The sequence below is a fragment of the Xenopus laevis genome, chromosome 5L, assembly GCF_017654675.1.
Source record: "Xenopus laevis strain J_2021 chromosome 5L, Xenopus_laevis_v10.1, whole genome shotgun sequence".
NCBI classification, from domain to species: Eukaryota; Metazoa; Chordata; class Amphibia; order Anura; family Pipidae; genus Xenopus; species Xenopus laevis.
Window position 1 is genome coordinate 19,618,207 of NC_054379.1, and position 23,975 is coordinate 19,642,181.

The window sequence follows — 23,975 nt, forward strand, 5'->3', positions numbered from 1 at the left end:
TCTTTATTCAGTCACAGGCAGCCCAAAAAGATTCTTCAAGCTGCCGTTATGAAGTCTGTAATGAGGCTTCATGGTTTTATGTTCCTCAGGGCTGGACATAGCCTGCCGAGGAGAAATCAAGAAGAGGTATTTAGATGTTTTTTACATTTCTGATTCTGGTGTAGTATACTGCTGCAGCCTAAAAGCAGGGCTGAATTTATTATATAGGCACCTGAGAGCCTAAGCCTAAAACAGAAGCTTTAGGGGGGCATCCCTAGGTTACATAACATTCCCACAGCCCCCCACCAGACATGGTTGGCTTAATCCAGAATCCTCACACTCATGATTGCTGGACACATCACTCCAGAAATGACAGTTAGGGTAAGTACTTGCAGACATGAACATTAGATACACGTGGAGCTAAATAATCACAATGCAATTGATCCCCTACATTGCATAAAGTCAGGATATATATATATATATATATATATATATATATATATATATATGTATGTAATATCAAAACAGGGGGGTTGTGGGAGCACTCTAAAGGCTTTAAAGTATATATATATATATATAAGTATAATAAATGCTATTGCATATGTACCCAAAACAGGGGTTATTTTGTAACAAAGTTTTGATCATAAAATTGATAAGCCACCATACCACGTCAAGGTAAACCCCGAATGGCGGTCCCTAACTTGTTTTATTTTTTATGTGCATTCTAGCATTACCTGTAATCAATGTCCTTTCACTGAGGGCTAAATCCTCCCCAGTCAGCAATCAGGCTTTTAAAGGAGAGATATTCCCAAAACAAACACCCAATTTTAAAAGCATAGGATCACCACTAGTTTAAAGGGGGGGTATGGGGTGCTACAACCACTGAAGCTATGCCACAGCTTCCGGCTAAATATACAATATCAAAACAGGGGGGTTGTGGGAGGTAGTGATGTGTTGCACTTTTTAAATTAGCTGGGCATCCCTTAATATTGCTAAAGATTGCACACCGCCAAAGTGCCGAAGACCTGAAGCCACGAACTGGGCCCCTGACCACCAATGTTTTTGTAAAAACTTTTATGGGGGCCCTGGCAAAAAAAACATTTTTAATGTATAGTTGGCCAGGTTGCCTAGGGCGCCCAGCTGACTAGGCCCGGCACTGCTTGGGGGCAGGATCTGGGGTGGGTGGAGCCCAGGGAGCCTAGACAATTTTGCTTTATGGGCCCCGTGATTTCTGATGGCGGCCCTGCTAACTAGTGATGGGCGAATTTGGGGCGTTTCGCTTTGCCGAAAATGTTTCAAATTTCCATCACATTCGCCGGTGAAAATGTGCCAGCGTCCAAAAAAAAACAGACACCGTCGTCCATTGTTTTTTGACGCTGGTGAATTTTAACTGCGATTTCGCAAATTTATTCTCCGGCAGCGAATTTCGGGAATTTCCCGCAAATTCGCTATCACTACTGCTAACAGGTACCCAGTATCTCATTCCCAAGAGCAGAGCTCTCTGCTTGTAATTACCACCACTTAGCCTAGGTAGGGGTAGGGGGAACAGTGCAAGGTGCACAACAGTTAAAAACATAGGGTGGGGTTAGATCCCCTTTAACCAGTTTGTAGCCAATAAGAGTAACACAGTAGAGCCAGGGCAGGCAGCTAAAGGGATTAATGGGGTTTCAGCCCAGTAAAGGTAAATTGTGTTTCTACCAGCACTTCTTCTTTATAGGCTGGATGTAAGTTTCCAAACTTAGGTCAGTGGTTCCCAAACTGTGGGGCTGGAGCAATGTCAAAGTGGTCGTAGCCTTAAGACTAATTAGGATGAAATACCAGGAGAATGTGTGTTTGCTTTTCCCCTGAAAACCCACCTTGAAAGACAGTGAAGGTAGAATGTGCAGGTAAACACCCTTTTGTCACTCTGGATATTTCTTCAACTAATGGAGGAGACTCCAATGTTTTCTTATATCTGGGACCTTTGTATGAATTACCAGGTTTCTGGTGGAAAGTGAAAAGTTCTGGCTTAGTGGGAACATTGGTTACTGCTAACCATGAAGTCTGAGTGACAGTGACATGTATAAAAATTAGGGATGCACCGAATCCACTATTTTGGTTTCTGCCGAACCCCCGAATCCTCCACAAAAGATTCGGAGAATACCGAACCAAATGTTAATCCTAATTTGCATATGCACATGGATGGGAGGGGTAAAACTTTTTTTACTTTCTTATTTTGTGACAAAAAAGTCACAAGATTTCCATCTTGCCCCTAATTTGCATATGCAAATTAGGATTTGGATTCAGTTCGGCCAGGCAGAAGGATTCACCCGAATCCTGTTGAAAAAGGCAGAATCCTGGATTCACTGCATCCCTAATAAATATATAACAAACTAAAAAAAGGGGAAAAGAAATAAATGTTCATCTGCTCTGCGTGATTCACGTGCCAGTATTGGTGCTTTTATTTGCCAAATAGGCCCAGTGAGAGGCTGCTGGTCCAAGTTCTAACTAAAATACTCCCATTGCACGTCCAGCTTCCATCTCCATATGGCACAAGCTGACAGGCCCAGTAGTCGTGGATAATACATACACACTTTAGTGCTGCAGGGATATGTCTTGTACGGTACATTTTAGATGAATAATTATGTTTCTGGATAATTGAAGTAAATGGGTGTTCAGTCTTCCTGGGTCTGAAAATGCATCTTAAATGGAGATGTCAGCCCATAAGTGCCCTGCCTATAATCATGTTTTATTGCTCTATGCAAGTGTTAACCACTGGTGCGCCAGACATCATTCCAACGTGTAACTGGGTGCCAAGTGCGCTAAATGCAGATCTCAGATCACATTGCTGCCGCTGAGACCCAAGGGCTGATAGAGTTGGGTTATTTTTAGGGATGGCACCGGACTCCTTACAGTTTAATTTGGTCCAAACGGAATCTTTTCCATGTTGAAACATGAGCACAATCACCAGAACTTTGTTATTTGTGAACAAAGATTTGTCGCCTTCAGTTGCCGAGAGCTTTCGGAGGGGCGTTGCATCAAGGCTTCGGATTGGGTCCCACCAAATACCAAGAATTCAGCTGGATTCAAATTAAAAAGTACTGGGAAATGAATTTCTGTCACTTGTATTGGCTAATTATAATCAACTTCTCAATTGGCCTTCATTTTTTTCTTTTTTATAGTTTTTTTTATCTTTCTGCTTCTGACTCTTCCCAGCATTCAAATGGGGGGGGGGGCACTGACCCCATCTACAGACAAATGCTCTGTAAGGGCTGGGGACACACTGGGCGATTTGGGGAGATTTAGTCACCTGGCGACTAATCGCCGCGACTTTCTGCGACCAATCTTCCCCGCTCTGCGCCTGGCTAAAATGAAAAATCGCCTGCGCTAATCACACACGGTTCATTTTCCGAAGTCACCCGAAGTTTCCTTGTGAGGCAACTTCGGGCGACTTTGGAAAACGAATCACCGTGTGTGATTAGCGCAGGCGATTTTTCATTTTATCCAGGCGCAGAGCGAGGGAAGGCATTCGGGGAGAAAAGTCGCGGTGATTAGTTGCTAGGCGACTAAATCTCCCCAAATCGCCCAGTGTGTCCCAGCCCTAAGGCTACACATGTATTGTTATTGCTACTTTTTATTACTCAACTTTTTATTAAGTCCCTCTCCTATTCATATTCCAGTCTCTTTTTCAAATCAATGCATGGTTGTTAGGGTAATATGGACCCTAGCAACCAGATTGCTGAAATTGCAAACTGGAGAGCTGCTGAATAAAAAGCAAAATAACTGAAAAAACACAAATAATAAAAAATCAAAACCAGTTGAAATTTGTCTCAGAATATCACTCTCTACATCATACTAAAAGTTAATTTACAGGTGAACAACAAATACATTCCCTATGCACAGAAAAAAATTACAGCAAATCACAGCAAAAAACACTGTCATGTTTACACACATTTTTTTTAAATATTAATTTTTTTTTATGGAAAAGCATAACTGCTGTAAAAATTGCAAGAAAAAAAAAGAACATCAACTTGCTTGAATGCTAAATTTATGCTTCCCATCAATTTCTGTGGCATGTCAACAAGTTTTAGGCAGTGAAATTTTTATTTAAAATTAGTCTCACGGTTTTATATTTTTGCCACGACTTTTGCAAATAATAGCAGGTAATATTTACTGGTCACCTATAAATGCAAACATCTTATTGGTTACCATGGGTTGACCCCCATCTGGGTAAACAGTGCCTTTTATTTCAAAAGTTGGCATGTGTATATCCTAAATATACATGGGGTAATTTATTAATGCTGAGCAAATTTGCACCTTGGTTAGTAATCCATATCAACCAATGGTTAGCTTTTTTCCAGCCATCATTTGATTGGTTGCCATAGGATACTGTGCAGGTGCAAATTTGCCCAGTGTTGATTAATGAGCCCATTGTGTAACCCTAGGGCAGGGCTTTTAACCTATTTTTTTAAGGCAGTCTAAATTAAGTTTGGACCTCACCTTCCGGACCTAGAAGAATTCGTTTAGAATTAAATATATAAATATTGTACATTATTGTACAGAACATGTCACATTAGCAAAGGAAGTCATGGAGACCCATCAAAAACAGCATAAGAACTCTATATTGGATTCCAACCCATAGGTGAAGTATCACTGACCTACACTGTATAAAGCTGCATTAACCGTATACACTTATTATTGTGTATATCCAATGGATTTCCAAGTATTAAATATGATAGAGAAGTCCAATAATTTCTGATTAAAGGTTCATACAATTTAGCAAAAACCCATTTCCTGCTAAAATGAGAAAAATAAACGGACTGCACTCAGAATGGAACCATTCCTTTTACCCTCTTCCTGGGAGTTACACATTTTAGATGGGAATAAAGTGGTTGAGTTTTCTCAACGTCAGGCTACAATCCCCCCCTCCCATGTGTCCCAGGGAATGACCTCCTTTCCTTATAGCACAGAAATCAATTTCTTGCTGAGTGGAGTAAACATTCAATGTAAATATTAAGGCAAATCCCCCCGAGTTACGGTTTCTTGTTAGACGCCAAAGCTTGATATTATCTGCCCATCAGAGCCAAACACTTAACTCATCTCTCCTGATCAGCAGAATCATTAATCCTCCAACACGGGGAGATATCACACCGGCTGTCAATCTCACTCGGCAGCTCAATCACTCAGTATTAGCGGGAGAGTCCCATCTGCCTCTGTACCTGTATAAAGTCACAGGCCCAAATTTGTCAGAAAGGAGGCAGGATTTTAGGGGCAGCATGCCACCCAGCCACATCCACATTTGTTCCTAAGAACTGGGGAAGCGCAGAAAAAAATTCCCATGTGCCTTTTCCAGTGCTCTGGACCTGACAAAGGAAATTTGCATATTTGCACAAGTGAAATACAGAGGACGAGGTCAACGAGCGGCAGGGCCTAGGGGCACCCACTATGTAAATCTGGCCTTGTATAGTCATGGCTGGTTTTAAGGTACAACAGAGAGAGAATCCCATGGGCCCTTCAGGGTTGAGAAACAAAGACATTATAAGGTATTAGAAGGTAAAGTTCGTGCCAGTCCAGGCAATGCCTAAAATTGCTTACAATGTAGTTGGTGATAGCGATAATACAGGTGCTTTCTGTAGGCGGGTGTTGTACAATGCACTAACTGACTCTCCATGTAAATTACCTTCCTAATATTTATATTTGTTATTTATTTTTAGTTTTTGAATTATTTGCCTTCTTCTTCTGACTCTTTCCAGCTTTTTTAAATCGGGGTCACTGACCCCATATACAAACAAATGCTCTGTAAGGCTATTATTATTATTAACATGTATTTTTAGAGCGTCAACATATAGCGCTGTAAAAAATACAAAGAAATCACATGAAATACTTAGATATAACATACAGAGTTACATACATAACGACTAGTACCGATACAAAAGGCGAGGAAGGCCCTGTGAAAAAGAGCTTACAATCTAAAAAGGGAATGGAATGAGACACAAGGTGTGGGAGTGGGCAAGATCCAGTGGCGTAACTAGATGTTGCTGGGCCCCACAGCAAATTAATTTTAGGGCCCCCAACATATTCAGTGTTTGTCCTGTTTTAACAATATATGTTGAAATTGCTCATCAATGAGAGCCTCGTGGGCCCCCCTGTACCTCCTGGGCCCCCCTGCAGCTGCAGGGTCTGCTTCCTCTGTAGTTACGCCCCTGGCAAGATCAGCAATAAGCAAGGTGAGAGTTGTAGCATATGGTATTGTTAGCTAAACAGAGTGAGGGTAGGCTTCATAAAGTAAGTTTGTTTAAAGAGATCTTTTGAAAGTAGCAGTAGAGAGAATTGTGCAGCCCTTACAAAATCTTGAATGTGAGTGTGTGAGGAGGTAATGAGAGAAGAGTTGAGGAGCAGGTCAGTAGAGGAGGTTAATAAGCAGTTGATTGAGTATCTAGAGTTGAGTTCAGAGATGTAGTGTGAGTTATGAAGTGCTCAGAATGTCAGGGTCATTAGTTAGAATTTTATTCTGAAAGGTAGTGGAAGCCAGTGCAGGGATTGGCAGAGTGACATTGTAGAGGAGGAGCGGTTGCTGAGGTGTATAAGCCTGACGGCAGTGTTCATTATGGAATGGAGAGGTGACAGTCCATAATGAATCAATAGAGCGTTACAGTAGACTAGACTTGATATGGTGAGAAGGTATATGGTAAGAATTTTGGCGGCACCTTGAGTGATAAATGATCATGTTTTGATCCTTAAAAGTGACACTATTTAATAAGTGACTGGATATGAGGATTGAAGGACAGGGAAGAATCTAGGATAACTTCAAGGCCTGGGGAGATGGGGTGATACTGGAATTGTTAACTATGATAGATACTTCTGGCAAGTTATGAGTGTTATTTGGGTGAAAGAGAACAATTTCCATTTTAGAGAGGTTTCATTTAAGGTAGCATTATGACATCCAAGTAGAGATAGCGGACAGGCAGGAGGAGACCCAAGTTAAGAGCTCTGGATTGAGATCAGGAGAGGAGAGATAGATCTGAGTATCGTCAGCATAGAGATGGTATTGGAAACCATATGAGTTGATTAGTTTGCAGAGGGAGGAAGTATAGAGAGAAAATAATAACGGGCTCAGATCCTTGAAGAACCCCAACAGAGAGAGGTAGGGGAGAAGATGATACTCCATTAGGACACAGAAGGAACGAATAGTGAGGTAAGTGAAGCCAAGCAAATGGAGAGATTGGTGGAGGAGATGATGATCCACAATGTCAAATGCAGCAGAGATTAAGAAGTATTAGTATTGAGAAGTGGTTGTTGGCTTCTGCTGTTAAAAGCTATTTAGTTAGTCGGGTTAGGGAAGTTTCAGTTGAGTGTTGTTGCCTAAAACCAGATTGTAGGGGGTCCAGCAGGTTATTTTCAGAGAGGAATTGCATTAGTCAGTTGTAAACTACTGTATGTGCTTATGTAGTTTAGAGATTGGAGAGATTGGAGGGATCCAGAGAGGGTTTTTCAGAATGGGGTGAAAAGAGCATGTGCTAGTTGAGAAGGATAGATTTCAGTTGAGAGTGAGAGATTAAATAGATGAGTTAAGACTTTGATTAGACAGGGATTGACATTGTGGAGAAGTTTGGAAGGTATGGGATCAAGGGGCCAGGTAGTGAGAAGAAGCCAGAAGTTCTGAGACTTCCTCATCAGTTACAGGGAAGAAGGAGCACAGAATAGACTCAAGATTGTGGACGAAGGCTTGTGAAAGTCTAGGCGTGTTTAATAGTGTAATGTCACTTCTGATGGTGTCAATTTTGTTTTTGAAGTGCTCAGCAATATCTTGAGCAGAGACAGATGTGCATGGATGGGTGGGGAAGGGGAAAGAAGAGTGTTAAAGGTAAGGAAAAGTTTTTTTTAGATAGGGAGTTAATTAGTATAGTAAAGTATGTTTGTTTGGCTTGGAAAAGGCTAGTGTTATAGGAGCGCAGACCAGATTTGTAGCTCCAGAACTCCAATTCTTAGCGGGATTTGCACTAGCAACACTCTAGTGCACATGAGTGTCTTTGGAGATCTTTTATATGAGCAGTATGCTAAGGTAGAAGCAGTATTGGTTTAGTGCATTCCGTTTTGGCAGGAGCTAGTTCATTGAGGGCAGTGGTGAGAGTGCTGTAGTAGACAGAGGAAGCCACATGAGGACAGGAAGTGGCTAAGATATTAAAGTGAAGAGAGTCAAAGGAAGAAGAGAGATGCAACACATCTAGAGCTTGCAAGTCACGGTAGATATTTGTTTGGGGAATAGCAGGGTGTGAGGAGGTAGTTAGTAAGAGTTGAAATGTGAGTATATTATGATCAGAAAGGGGAAACGGTGAGTTAATAAAATTGGTGGTTGAACAGAGTCTAGTAAATGTAAGATCCAGAGAGTTACCATTGGAGTGAAAGGGGGAGTCTGAGCACCGAGCTAATTCTAGGGAGGAGGTTAGTGGAAGAAGTTTAGAGACAGCAGAGTTGTTAAGAGTGATAACTGGTAAATTAAAGTCACCTAATAGGATATAAATAAGGAAGTCAAGCAGCAGTTGTCAAAAAATTGTGAGGTTGGTCCAGGAGGTCTTTATATCAAAGCAATGCGAGCCTAATGCAGTGACCCTCAAATGACGAAAATGACAGAAAAGGAACAGGTTGAAGAACTTTAAGGGGTTTATTTATTAAAGGTCGAGTTTTGTTTTCTCTAAAAATGTCCATACCTTTGTGACTTGTTGGAGGAGGTGGTAAAAAATGTTTTAGGAAGCATGACAGTGCAAAGAGGAGAAATATAGGATAAAACATTTCTGAAGTATGAAGCAACAAACAAATCTGCTTTCTTGTTATCAAAAAAGCATTTGCATTTGGCTGTGCTCTGCTCAGACTGGATATCCAGCACTAGGTGCAAATAGACAATTACCGCCTGCCACAGGTCAGTAAGTACAGCACTCCATTGCAGACACAAGGGCTCCCGGCTCCCAAACACTGCAGTTTGACTAACAGGACAGAAAAGTGCAAAAAGTTATGGGAAAGTATTATGAGAATCATTTAAAAGCCAACTATTGATTCATTATTAAATGTGACTTTCTAATAAGTAATTGAACTAATAAAAATATCACTGTAAGAAAATAAACATTACGGATTTATTTCTCAGAGCAGACTGTGAATCTCCTGGAGTATATTTTCTAGGATGTTGTTGGTTTTGTCTAGTTACACCCAGTCACATTCAGACACATCCCCTAATCACACCCTAAACACTGTCTGATTGTCTGGGGTCTTTTTGCACATTTAGGGCAGAGACACACACAGATTCGGGTAGATTTAGTCGCCCGGCGATAAATCACCTCTTCTTTGGGGCGACTAATATCCACGAACTGCCTCCCGCCGGCTAGAATCTAAATTGCCGGCGGGATGGCACTTGGAGTGATTAGTTTTCTGAAGTCGCCTGAAGTTTCCTCGTGAGGCAACTTCGGGCGACTTCAGAAAACGAACCGCACCAATTTCCATCCTGCTGGCGATTTTACAGTCTAGCCAACGGGAGGCAGTTCACGGAGATTTGTCGCCCCGAAGAAGAGGGGATTTGTCGCTGGGCGACTAATCTCCCGAATCTGATCGTGTGTCTCTGCCCTTACACATTAAGTCCCATTACATGTAAATGTGTAAACAATCCTAAATCTATTTTGGCAAGCTGAAAATATTTTAATGAGCACCATAAGGTGCATAAAGGGTAAGCTGTTACTCTACTTAAAGTTTCTGCCTACAAAATCCGTAAAGGAGCAAGGGGGCATCTTTAATGTTCCGTACACATAAACACATGAACCAGAATAACCACATCTGTATAAATTGCAGGGCTCTATCTATTTGGCCTGTTGCCTTTTTTAAGCCATTAAACTTATGGCAGGCACATTGTTGGATACAAGTAGGAATAACAGATTCATTGATGACTATTTTTTCATACAATGTCATTAAAAGCATCTCCTGTCTATTAACTAATATTTATTAATGAGAAGTAATCAATTGATCTCACTGCTATATGAAAGTGTCTCTACAACCAAAAGGTTAATTAACCTATTACACACCCAGCTAAAATAAACCACAATGAACTCAAAGATAGGGGCAACTGACCTTGAATACATGTTAGCATCATCTAGAACAAAGGTATTTTTAAGACAATTTGCAGTTGGCTTTTAGTTTTTATATTATTATTTTGTGTAGGGTACCACTTTCCCCAAGCCGCCAGACAAGGCTTTCAGTGGCAAAATGAGATACAAACATAAGTGATTAAATATTAATAACAATAAAAAATCAACATCTGGATTAATCTGCTTCTATTTGTGGGGGTCAGAGTCTGCATTTAAAGGCAAACAGTCCAACCGCCCGACGCAAAAAATAAAGATTATTTTGAAATTGTCACCATCTCACTGTTTGACTTTTCGGAAGGCAAATATATGGAGGGTGCCGCTAAAAACATACTGTACATCTAAAGAGTTAAAGAGTGTTGTGAACTTGCACTTTAACATTTAGAAAAATATTGTCTTAGGGCTAAAACATATAAAGATATGAAGGCAGATAGATAAGAGAAGACCAGGCAGAAAAACAATGGACTGAGAGTAATTAGGACATGGCAGACACACAACAGAAATACTGTAGAAATATGGGGTTATTGAAAATCAGGAGCAAAGTGTGCTACAATTCTTATCAACCACAGCAACCAATCATCGTGTTGCATTTCCAAGCCACCTGTTTAAAAGCAAGCATGTTATTGGTTGCTATAGATTACTGTACCTGACATTTTGCCTTTTATTAAATATGTGGGATATGGTTTAAGACCAGGGTAGAAATATGGAACTAGATAGTGGTTTCTTGACCACCAGGCAGGTTGCGGCTGTGGATGTTGTGGGGGGCCCTGAAGCAGTAGCCCCAGTGGGCTCCGGACCACCAGTATGATGCAGGTGATAACAAAGGAACACAGGTACAGGGAATGGCAGGGAGAGACAAAAAGTGACAGAGAAAGTGAGACAGAAAACCACAGAAATAGAGTGACAAACAGATTAACAAAAATGAGTGAAACTGTCATTAACTGTGTCTGTCTCTGTCACTTTCTGTGCCTCTATGTTAGTTACCTTTTAGTTTCTATTGGTATCACTCTGATTCCATGTGAAAATGTCTTGTGTCTGCCTGTCACTCTTTGTGCTTCTGTATCATTCACTCATTCTGTGTGTCTGTGCCTCACTGCATTCTGTATCTCTCTACATCACATTTAGTCACTCCTTGGGGTATATTTATCAAAAAGTAAAGTTAGAGATCTCCACAGTCCTCTAGAGTGAAATTACACCACTCTCCGTTCATTTCAATGGGATTTTGAAAGGCATATTTATCAAAAGATGAACTTTCACTTTCACCCATTGATCAATACTCCCATAGAAATGAATGAAGAGAGGTGGAATTTTACTCTAGAGGACTGCGGTGATCTCTAACTTCACTCTTTGATAAATATACCCCAAGGAGTGACTAAATGTGATGTAGAGACACACAGAATGAGTGAATGATACAGAAGCACAAAGACATTTTCACATGAAATGAGAATGATACCAATAGAAACTAAAAGGTAACTAACATAGAGGCACAGAAAGTGACAGAGACAGACACAGTTAATGACAGTTTCAGGAACAGACACACAAGACAGCCAGTGAATGAGACAGAGGGATGCCTAGAATAAATGAGTGAGTGACTGAAGGAGTGAGTCTTATATATAGGGAGTGAGACAGATATAGAAAGTAAGCAAGGCGGATAGAGGGGAAAAATCATTCAAGGGCAATTATAGACAGAAAGAGGCAGACTCTATTCCTTAGACAGTTGTGAGTATAAGAAAGAGACTGTTGTCAGTATGAGAAAGAGACAGTTATGAGTATGTATGAGACAGTATGAGTAAGGGACAGTTATGAGTATAAGAAAGAGACTGTCTGTATGAGACACAATTATGAGTATGAGACAATGTGCATAAGGGATAGCTGTGAGTATAAGAGAGACAGTTGACAGTATAAGAAAGAGACAGTTATGAGACAGGAGCAGCTCACAAGTCGGTGCTGTTCATGTATCTCTGCAGGTCTGCTCTGCCCCTTCCCAGCCCAATTCATCTCCATATTCCCCAGTACTGTTGGTGTTGCTATTGGCTGGACTGGGACAGTCCTGTTTGACATCACCGCCCATAAGTGCTGTGGCCCCCAGGCTGGAGAGTGGAGAATACAGACTGTGAGCTAAAGGGGGAGATGTGTGAGAGCTGCAGGGACCAGTGAAGGGTTTGTGTACACCAGATACTATCCAGAGGGTGGCAGTGAGATGCTGTCATTGTACTGCAGCAGAAACCGAATCACATTGGGAAAGACCAGGAATCCTGAATCACTTCTGCACTTTCAGAAAGGAGCTGCCGAGATGAGTGGATTGTTCCCTTCATCACAACAGTGACATGTGTTCCTAGAGTTCATACATTCCGGCACTCTGCACTGGCTGTTCACCCTCACTAATAGAGAGAAGAATCGGTTGCTGCTATACAGGATTCCAAGATTCTTGGGATTTTATTTGACGGGGGAAGCAGCAGGAGCAGGGCAGGTGAACTTAATGTGCAGACGGTTTTGTTACATCCACTGGTCTATACAATAATTTTGGGAATTGTTTGGATGCATCATCAGATCTGGATTTGTTAAATTAACTTAAGGTTGGCATTGTTGACTTCACTTGGAGTTCACCCCAATAAGAGCACAATATGAGACTGCCCTGCTATCACTTGACTGTCCTTTTCCTGCTCTGCTCTTTGGGATCCTGTAAGCCTCCTGAGAGAAGTACATTGTCTCGCCCCCGTGCCAAGCCAGGACCCAAGGAGCCCGGTTTCACCAGGATGAAGAGGAAGAACCTTGCAGTGGACTTTGTCATCCCAGCAGCTTTCCGCAATTCCCTGAGAGATCTGTTGGGTCTGTTCCCTGCAGGGGCTGTGAATACCAACTTCCAGGCAAGCTCTAGCCTGGCTATGGACTGTTGGCCCTTGGTGGGATCATTGGAGCATCCTGGGAGAATTTTAGTGGATATGAAAAGGGAGCAGAAGCCGGCGCCGCTGTCCAAAGTGCTGAAATCAGGCTTCCTGAAAAGCCTCCGCAGATCCAAGCAGCTTCTGCTGGAAGTGGGGGAAGAAATGATCAGGGAGGGCTGTGGTTTATCTTTGGCCTCAGAAATTCCCAAAGAGGGTAAAAATGACAGGTTTGAGGAGCAGGAGGATCCCCAAAGTCTTGTTCTAAAGAGAAAACTGGAGTTTGACCTGGCTGAGCTGTTTAGCTGGTGGCTGAAATCTAAAGAAGGCAGGCTCAGGATTAGACTGATGCCCCAGAGATCTGCCTCCTTCCCAGGGAGAGAGGATATACTATCAGCCGCCCTCAGAGCTTCTCAGCCCAGGTTAACCTTCCAAATTCTGAGAAAAGGTGAGTTTATCCCTTGTGTCTTTCATGCTGCAAATGTATAGTTATTTGGCTTAGGATGTGACTCAGTGGTGTTTTTCCTGTAGCCAAAAATACAATGGCACAGGCAGAAGCACATAGACAGTACAAGGATTACTGGGTTGTTTGGTGCTCTGAAGGAGTTAATGCACATTGGAAGATACGAGTCACTGAAGGGGAAAAGTGTGAGCACAGCTTGTGATAATCTTTAAGGATGTAATAGGCAGAGAAAAGTGTAAAGTATGTGTATTAGGGGAGAAGTAGATGTTGCAAGAAGGCAATAAAGCAATGAGATGGGACAGTGCAGAGATAGAGAGTCACTTTGTAGTCATTAAACTATTAACTCGGATGACTGTGAGGGGCTTAGTGCCTTATACAGACTCCTGGACTTGAATTGGAATGTCATGCGTTTAACTGATGTTCTTCTGTATTGTGAACACGGTGTATTACGGCCCTTGGAACTCTGAGCATTGTGGCATTTTTCCTAAATGTCTGGCAGTCATTGTATAATAAGGTTCATTTTATGAGAGAGGGTTAATTTCTATGTGTGTGTTCATTTGAAAATTGCATTTGTTCAGTCAAAGTACACGAATAACATTTTGGCACAGAAAGGGTTACTGCAAATGTGTCTGTGTATGTCTGTAGCAAGTGATAGGTTAATTTATGTATGTGCTGTAACATGGGATCGGAATCATAGAGACAATAGGTTAATTCATATGCTCAAGCAACCAGAGACTATAAATATCATTATTGTATGGGATGGACTATTATCTATGTGCCCATTTATGACAGTTTGGCAAAGAGTGGGTTAATGCAAATGTGTCTGGATTCAGAGTATATCAATGACATTATGGTATGGGTTAATTCATATGTGTGTGTATGTGTAGCCACAGTATATCAATAACATTTCAGTATATTAACTATATTCATGGGATGGGTTCATTATAAGGGAGTTCTATTACTGTCAGTAACTACTGTGTGAGTTGCCACAGTGCATCACTGACTATAGTATGTAGCATGGGGTGGCATAGACATGTATATATGTAGCTGAGTGAGCAATCACAGGGCATCAATAACAAGTTCCTTAATGTACATTATTACATGACCTCTTCTTCTTCTTAGTAGTGATGGGCGAATTTGCGCGAAGTTCGCGAAACGGTGAAAAATTTGCGAAACAGCACCGGCGTCTCGTTTTTGACGACGGCGCCCGTTTTTTTGCTGCGAATTTTCGTGGGCGTTTCGCTAATTTATTCGCTGGCGGCGAATCGCGCAAATTCACCACGAATTCGCGCCTGGCGAATAAATTCGACCATCACTACTTCTTAGACTTGGGTTTGGATTCATATCAGTCCAAATATTTGGTGCTAGGTGGCACTAGTTTTCACAAATTTCATCTTTTTACCAGTATTGCTAAAGCTGGCAAATCTGTATCATAGAGACCTTTGTTGTTTTAACGTGGAAGCACAGATAGAGACACAACAGTAAATGACTGGATATGAGGGAAGTCAAAGGTTAAAAAAAAATCCTGTCTTTCAAGCAATTTTTATCAGATTGTGTGACAGTGGAATCTAATGGGTTCACTAAAATAAAGCAGAATATAAAGACGCAAAATGACCAAAACAAAGTACATTCAGGAAATTTCATGGTTTGTTTGCTGGCAGTGCCAAAGTGCAGGGTCGAATGATTGTGTTACTCTGAGGGTTGGAATGTGACTGGTTATGGGGAGAAATGATTAGTGATGGAGGCTGCACGGGGTTCAATGATGGGGTACGTGAAGCCTTTAATGAGAGGCCTGTTAGGGAGCAGAGTTTTTACTGTGCTCTAGTAATGGGCAAATGTGCCGTTTCGATTCGCTGAAAAATTTGCGAAACGGCACAAAATGTGCGAAAAGCATTAAAGTCAATGGGCGTCAAAATAGTTTTGACGCGCAACAATTTTTATACACGCTACTATTTTGTCCAAATGTGTTAAAACCAATGGGTGTCTGAATAATTTTGACACTCGACAATTTTATGCGCGCGACTATTCAGATGCGCGACAATTTTTCTTTTTTTGTGTTTTTATTCATGCATTTTCAAGTTTACAAGCATTAAATCAAAAAGAAGAAAAAAATAACAAAATAAAAGAATAAACCATAAATAATACAGTCTAAGGTCCATGTATAAAGCAAGTAAAGCAGAAGGATAATGTCACATTGTCAATCATTGCATGTTAATTTGTACACATTGATACAGTGTTGACCAAAAATTAAACATCCTAGGCCTCTTTTATTTATTTTTTTTGGCCATACGAAATTTTGTTTCCCTAATTCATTGCTCACTCTACGGGATTAAATCAGGGAACTGCGGTGTGCAACAGGTCAATCCAAGGGCCCCAAATCGCATGAAATTTGTCAGGACAGCCTCTGGCCAGGTAGACCGCCTTATGTAGCGGCAGTATTTCATTTATAACTTTTTTCCAGCGGATGGATGGGCTGGTGGCTTTCCAGGTTAAAAGAATGGCTTTTTTAGCGTAGTATAAATCTGGTATGATTTTAGCACTAGGGGACCCGTAGATCCAATTAGACATAACTCTGGAGATCTTATGTTAGAAAGGGCAAAATTAGTTGCTACAAAATGGAGGACATTAATTGCCGAGCTTGGGGGTTATCTGTACTACTAAGGCAGCATTCTGCGTCACTGAGAGCCAACTTGGCCTCCTCTATGCCTGTCTCTATTTTGCATCTTTCTCTTTTTATGAGAGAGATGTATTGGCCCCTGGTCCAGGCCTTACAAGTGTCCCATACTGTTTCCACAGAAGCCGAATCTTTGTTTATGGACCAGAATTCTGTCAACAGAGGATTAAAGGTTTCCTGGATATTACTATTGTGGATCCATTTGGGGGCTAAGCCCCACACTTCAGACATTTTTGGACTGGGGAGAGTGAGGGTTATCTTTAGGGGGGCATGGTCGGAGCAGACTCTGGGTAGGAATTCCGCTGCCTGAATGACCTGGAGGGCCTCCGGGTTTACAAGGGCTAGGTCTATGCGGGAAAGAGCCGAAGTTGCTACTGTGTAGCATGAGTATTGGCTCGCCATGCGTCCAGAAGACCAACACCCGCCATCCAATTGGCCAGATTCATATTATCATGAGGGAGCCGCCAAAGCCTATCTATTAGGGGGTCAGGGACTGCATTAAAATCCCCCATCCATAATGTGGGCCAATGACCCATGTCGGCAATTTTAGCTATAATTTCATTTAGTAAGGCCATGGAAAATGGAGGAGGGATATACACATTGATCAGGATAAAGCATTGCCCATAGAGTTTACATTGGAGTGCAATGTATTGCCCTTTACCATCTGTGACCCAGCTGCTCTACCTCGAGTCTCAGTGATTTCCTAGCCATTATTGCCACCCCCCTAGAGTGGGTAGAATAGTCTGCATGGTATAGATTCCCAATCCAAGCGCGCCTTAGCGCCCTGACCTTTTGACCAACCAATTGGGTTTCCTGGAGCAGCATCAGGTCTGCTCCTGACTTTTTAAGGTAATCCAGGACCACTGATCTCTTTATGCGGTCATTTAGGAAACTACCCGAATGGGTTTTGGTGCATAGCCATGTTAAGTGGAGAAACAAGCACAGTAGCAATATTGACAACCTAGACTTATTAGACTGCAAACAGTATAACCTACATTAAACACTAGAAACCCTTGTAAAGTAAATTCCCCCCCACCCGGTATCCCTGCCCTAGGTTGGGGATACATTATACCCATAACAACAATAGTGTGTGGTAGGTGTTAGGCCAGCAGCCCACTCAGCAGGAGATAGCCTAAGTGTTATGGACGGTGCTGGTTAAAAGTTCAGCTCCTGAGAAGGTTGATGACAGTACTGCCTCATATGTGACCAAGGGTTATAATGGGTTAATCAACCCTTGTTGCTTCTGGAGTAAGGGCCACTGCGTGCAGGATTAAGTCTTAACTGCTCCAGCTCTTACAAGTTCAGTGCTGGGAGTCCCGTAACGGGTTAACAGTCAATAACAGTCAGTAACTTTGGCCGCCCAACCTCAACCATGAGGGCCTAACATAGTCAAAAACAGATATAATAATACGACCTGGATTGGCCTCAGTGCTGGTTAGTTGCCCGATAGGGAGTGCATGGTGTTCCATCCAGCGGATGACATCCTTGGGGGCCTCAAAGAAGATCGCTTTGTCTCCGTCTTGAACTCTCATCTTGGCGGGGTACAACATGGCATACTTTATCCCCCTCTCTTGCAGCTTCGGGCCTCCGTGAAAGTGCCTCTTTTCTTTTGGACTGCTAGGGAGTAGTCCGGATATAGCGATACTCTGGTGTTCTGAAATAGGATTTCCCCCTGGTCTTTGGCAGCCCGGAGGGCGATGTCCCGGTCCCTAAAGTTGAGTAGCTTGAGGATGATTGGCCTCGGGGGGGGTCCTGGAGGCGGCTGCCTGGCTGGTACTCGATGGGCTCTTTCTACCACAAAATGTGGGGTAAACTTGGCCTTCGTCAGAGTCTCTTGCAGCCATCTTTCCATGAAATCCTCCACATGGGCCCCCTCGCAATTTTCAGGTAAACCAACCACTCTGAGGTTCGACCTCCTGTTGCGGTTTTCCAGGTCATCCATTCTGGAAATTATCTGTTGGTAGTCGCTGGACCTGGCGCTCTAGAGGACGGGTGGTATCTTCCAGGTCGCTGATCCTGCGATCTGCCTCTGTCGTGCGCTCCCTCACTGCCTGCAGATCGTGGCGCAGCAGGGACAGATCAATACGCACATCTTCGATCTTGGAGGTGATCGCTGTGCTTGTGTCCGTCAACTTCATGGTGAGTGCATCTTTTGAATCCGCAATGGCTTGCAGGAGGAGTTGAGTGGCTGGTCCGGCAGCTTCCACTATCGGATCCGTTGGCTCATGTTGGTCCAGTGAGGCTGGGCCTGGGTTTTTGGCGCCATCTTGCTTTTGCTCTTGCGGCATGGAGGGAGGCTTAGTATAGCCATCAATGCATCTTTGGCCTGTTTTCCCCATTTAAAGTGTCGGCAGGGTGCTCCCACAGTAGTTATCTCTAGATGAAGCTGCATATCGCATTAAAATTAGTAAGGCAGTTGGCAGGATAATATCAGGATCTCGGAGCTACAGCACCACACGTCTGCTCAGCTAAGCATCCCGGCCACACCCCCTAGCAATTTTTCATTTCATTTTTCGTCAGCCACTTTTCACCGCAGTTTCGCAAATTTATTCGCTGGAGGCGAAACGCTGAAATACGCTGCAAATTTGTGCCTGCCGAATTAATTCGTCCATCATTACTGCGCACATAAGTGGTGCAGAAAATGGGGTTCTACAGGGTTCTCTTGTGGTCCCAAGCAACCCAGGAAGATTGAGTGTGGCCCCAAGCAACCCTGAAAGGCTGGGATTTCAGTTTTAGAAAATAAACACACACTTTAGATCCAGTCCAGCCTGCAGCTCTCTGTTTCAGTACAGCTTGGGGCCCGTTTGAACGTACCAAAAATATCTAACATAAATTGTTTCTTTTTTAAAGGCCCCTCTCTAGATGGGCCTTGGGGAATCTTAGTCCAGGAGTCCAGGGTTTATAGCTATAATTCTGACAGTGTATCTTTTTTATTCTCCATTCCCTAGAAATGATCCATAATGATCATATAGGATGGCACAATGACAAAGGGAATTGTTCTGGCAATAGTGGGAGCATCGGGTGTCAGCACATATAGGGGAGTTCTGCACTTCACACAAACATTAAATACAGGTTTACTAGACTGATCTAGTCCGTGAATCTGTCTGTGCCTTCCAGATCTAGAGGTTCACACTTCTTGAGTGCCCCTGGGTGTGGGTATGGCACAAAGACAGCATTAAGAGCACATTACGGTCCTCTTCTGGAGCTAACTTATAGTCTGTTGGGGAAACCATGGCCCAGACTCTTGATTTAGCTCTGCTTCATGTTCATAAGCGAGCCCCAATAGACTGACCTGGCAATGTACACATACTGCTTACCAATCCCAGAGAGTAAGTATACTGTATATGTATCCATGCTAGCAGTTAATCTTTGATGAATGGAGCGCACTTAGTTTATTCTGGGCACGGGCCAAAGAAACCTGGCTGTTCCAGATAATGCGCACCCATTATTTCTATTAGCTGCATTTCTGGCTCCGGCTATTAAAGACATTATTTTCTTAAAAAGAGCTGGATTCGAAATCTGAAATGTATCTCCAATAAAGTTAAGAGCAGATATTCCAAGCAATGGAAAGCTTATTAAACAAAATAATAACTTTTACATCATCGTGGACTGGTAATGGCTTCTAGAAGTAATTACAGAAAAATACAATGCTCATTCAGGGGAGCAAGGGGGAGATAAAAGCTTTGTACGTGGGATTAGAAAAGGGAGTTTTTAAGTAGAAGAGGAAATTGGGCAACACTGAGACAAAATGGGAAAGTTGCTTCCAACAGTAACATAGGCAACCGTGGCCCTCCAGCTTTGCTAAACTTTAACATTTATTTTATAACAGCAGTGTATGAGGACCTAGCACAGGAAGAATATTTTGTGCACACATGAAATTGCATTAAAGAGAAAAGAATTTAAATATAAACACAACTTCTATGTATACATGTAGTATCTTTAAGTCAATATATATGTATACTCACAGAATATATATATATAAATTGGTATGGATTAAATATGGTTCTGCACCCAGGCACATATACTATTTATGAGTGGCGGCATCATGGGGTATTGTGTGTATATATATATATATATATATATATATATATATATATATATATATATATATATAGATATATAGATATATAGATATAGATATAGATATATATACTGTATACCCACAGAAACCTTCAGCTTGAGCTTTTCACTCTAAAGTACAGACCTGCCCTGCAGGCAAGAATCAGGCCAGGCATATTTGAATGAACACGTCTCAAGCTGCTAATGTGTCGGGCAGAACAGATTGCAGGTTTTTCCGGTGCATTTGGTGCCTCCAGTGATAGAACTGTTGGTTCTGGTTGCAAGAAGAATGAGCTAAATGGTTGTAATGTGGGTCTGTAACAGTCTGAGCATGAAGAACCAGCTCTTACCCTTCCCACTAATAAATCTCCCTCTATATTTATTTTATCTATGAGCCTAGAAGGTTAAAGGGACATTTTACACACAGAGACGTGTTAAAGGAGAACTAAACCCTAAAAATGAATATTGCTAAAAATGGCATATTTTATATAGTGAACTTATTGCACCAGCCTAAAGTTTCAGCTTGTCAATAGCAGCAATGATCCAGGACTTCAAACTTGTCACAGGGGGTCACCATCTTGGAAAGTGTCTGTGACAGTCACATGCTCAGTGGGCTCTGAGCAGCTGTTGAGAAGCTAAGCTTAGGGCTCGTCACTAATTATCCAGCAGAAAATGAGGTTGGTCTGTAATATAAGCTGATGCTACAGGGCTAATTATTAAATTCTGATGCTAATTGTACTGGTTTCTGTGCTGCCATGTAGTAATTATCTGTATTAATTACTAATCAGCCTTATTTTGTGACATTTCCATTCTATGTGTTCTGTATATTGTGAGTGGGTCCCTAAGCTCAGTAAGTGACAGCAGCACAGAGCATGTGCAGTGAATCAGCAGAAAAGAAGATGGGGAGCTACTGGGGCATCTTTGGAGACACAGATCTTTACTGCTAAAGGGCTGTGGTTGCCTTGGGCTGGTACAGAAACCCAAAACATAATGTACAATATTTCTAGCTACTTCTTTAGTTAGGCTTTAGTTCTCCATTAATAGAACTCACTTGTCATTATAAGCTATTCTCTTCCCAGCTTGCCTGACTACAGAAACAACGTATGAGAAATAAGCTCTCCTCCAGTCGAGACTACAGTTCCCAGTTCCCTTTAGTTAGGCTTTAGTTCTCCTTTAAGACAAAAATGGTTCCATAGACACAGCTGTGCTATATTCCAGGGCCTCCAAAACGGGGTAACTGCACAGGGACACCTACATAATGGGGCCCCATAAAGCAGCAACTGTAACTTGGATACTTGTAGGAGAGCAAGTCAACTTTTGGGCACAACAGTGACAGAAGACCAAGATGGACACAGTAGGGCAAGATGGTGGCTCAATGACAGGATGGAGATAGGAGACCAAGATGATGACAGCAGAGCAAGATGGTCACAAGAGGGTAGGGTGGTGATAGTAGAGCAGAATGGTGACAATAAAGCAAGGCAGTTGATAGTGATAGAAGGACAATAAAGAAACAAAACAGTCAGTAGACTAATATTTTGGCAGTAGGGTAGTTGGAGACAAAAGGGCAATATAAACACAGAAGGACATGAAGGCTAAATTAGGGTAAGTAGGGTAGGTTTAGGTAGTAGGGTAAAGCTCTTACAACAGGTCAATGGAATTAGTAAATATTTATATCAATATTTACCATACTGTGGCATGTAGTTGTACAACTACCTGCACACAACAGGCAGTCTTTGTTTTGACCAAGGCACAACAGATGGCGCTTTTCTTATGCTGCAGTGATTGAGTCTCACTGCTCTTGTGGGGCCCTTAGAACTGATGGGGGCCTTAGGCAGACAAGAGAGCCTGTCCCTTATGGATTCAGTCTATGGATTTTCGTAGAATTGCCCTGTGTGTGAGGTTTTCCCTATTGCTTGATAAATACACAAAATTCTGCTGGAATTCTGCTGGGGGCACTGTGTGACTGGAACTTGTAAATGCTCTCTTCCAAATAAATGATTGTATTATGTAAATATTAACCATTTCTTCCGTTCTTAATTAGTTACCGTGTAGTTCACTTTACAATCCATGAGGTAAAGGTATATATCCTGCATGGGCGGTTGGCTGGAAGTACAAAACACTAAAATGCAGAGTAAATGATAACTTTGATTGGTTGTCTAGGAATACAAAAGGCCACCTTTCACGCCTGCTTAGCTCTCTTTTACTGATACTATGCCTGAAGAAGAATCCAAATCAGTTCCAATAGCTTGCATTTTGTAATTGTAATTTCCTTGGATTTACAGGTTCACTCCATGGATTGCAAGAGAGCCGCACAGTATCATTTATTCTACGTTTTCCTGCTTTGATCACTGACTAACATATTACATTACTCTGATAGTGTACAGGGTAGAGGTTCATAAAGGGATAATGTAATGTACCATGAATACCATGTTGCCAGGTAATGGAAAGTCTTAACACATATCTGGGAGTTTTAGTGCAATGTTGTATGTGTTATTACAGTTTTGCTAATGAAGGTGAATTACCCTTTAAGCTGCAAGTCACAGTGTCCCCAAGAGACCTATAGTTACAATTGTATCTTTGCTTAACTAAACTAGTTACAAATGTATCTAAGTGCAGCCGCTAAGTATTCTGGGCTGTCTGACAAAAAAAAACCCTCTTATTTAATTAAGTTGTAGAAACTTTGTATCTATTTCTGCTATCAGTGCAGGAGATCAAAGCAGTATCAGGCCAAGGTAATGCAGCTGGTGTGCGTCACCTCCCTGTCCAGTGCGCGAGTGCCCCGTCCAATGCATGCATGCGCCACCAAGGGTCAGACGGAGGACCCCAGTTGCTCTTAAAACTGCCGGAGTTTGTGATCCTGCAGGGCCTGAACTAGGGGAGCGCAGGCAGAAGAGGTACTTGCCCAGCGCCCCCACACTATTGTGCCTCTTCTGCCTAACCCTAGTTCCGGTCCTGGATCAAAGTGAAAATCAAAATCGGGACTGTCCCACAAAAAACAGGACAGTTGGGAGGTATGGGTTCAGTTCAGTACATACAGAAAAAACCGCAGCTCTATCCAAAAAGTGTACAGTATATTCTAATATTTCTAATTAAAAACCAGAATTGACCTGGGTGCATGGCCCCAAGTCCGTCTCTTCTAGGTGTAGCATTCTCTGCAATTCGATTCAAACAATGTAAATGATGTTCGCGCTCACCGATGATGAAAGGTGGCCCAGGTGCAGCGCCCCGAACCCGTAGCTTGGGGGGAGATGCAAGGAGATGGATGAATAGGCACGCACTCCTGCGTTACACCGGGTTGGATAAAATTCAATCTATAATCCATGGAATAAAGATTGAATGTGGTGTGTCGCAGGAGTGCGTGCTTATTCATCCATTTCCTTTCAGTCCAGTACCCCAAAAGTGAGCATGTCCCGCTTCTAGGAGGCAAAATCTGGTACGCTTTGGGGACAAATTAACTCCCTCAATTAAAAATCTAGCTCAATGAGCAGATTGCAAGGAATTCCTGCCAATATGAGTGCTAAGTACAGCGTTCCCTTCCTCCCAGAATCCTCTGGCTCTCCTGCCTTGCAAGATGCACAAGATACACAAAGTTCAATTTTGCAGGCAAGGAATATCATAGGAGCTATCATACCTAATGCTTACTGTACTGACATGGTTATTTGATAGGAATATATGACGGTATGAGGCTACATAGTTACAGGTGTTGTACTTTACTAGTAATTCACACAGTGGGATCTCATTAGAAAGCAAAGGAGGAGGATTGTTTCAGAACATTTTATTGAACAAGTAAATAGAGGATTATTGTGCAGAACCCT

The 23,975-nt window shown here is 42.2% G+C and overlaps 1 protein-coding gene across 1 annotated transcript in view; it reads left to right on the forward strand.

Annotated features, from left to right (window-relative positions):
- Nucleotides 1-11,844: 11,844 nt before the first annotated feature.
- Nucleotides 11,845-23,975, forward strand: part of LOC108716096 (ALK tyrosine kinase receptor-like) — a 349,880-nt gene continuing 337,749 nt past the window's right edge. Inside the window, exon 1 of the mRNA XM_041562409.1 lies at nucleotides 11,845-13,412. Within this exon, the coding sequence (XP_041418343.1) occupies nucleotides 12,707-13,412 (706 nt within the window). The 5' untranslated portion in view covers nucleotides 11,845-12,706. The remainder of the gene's footprint in view (nucleotides 13,413-23,975) is intronic.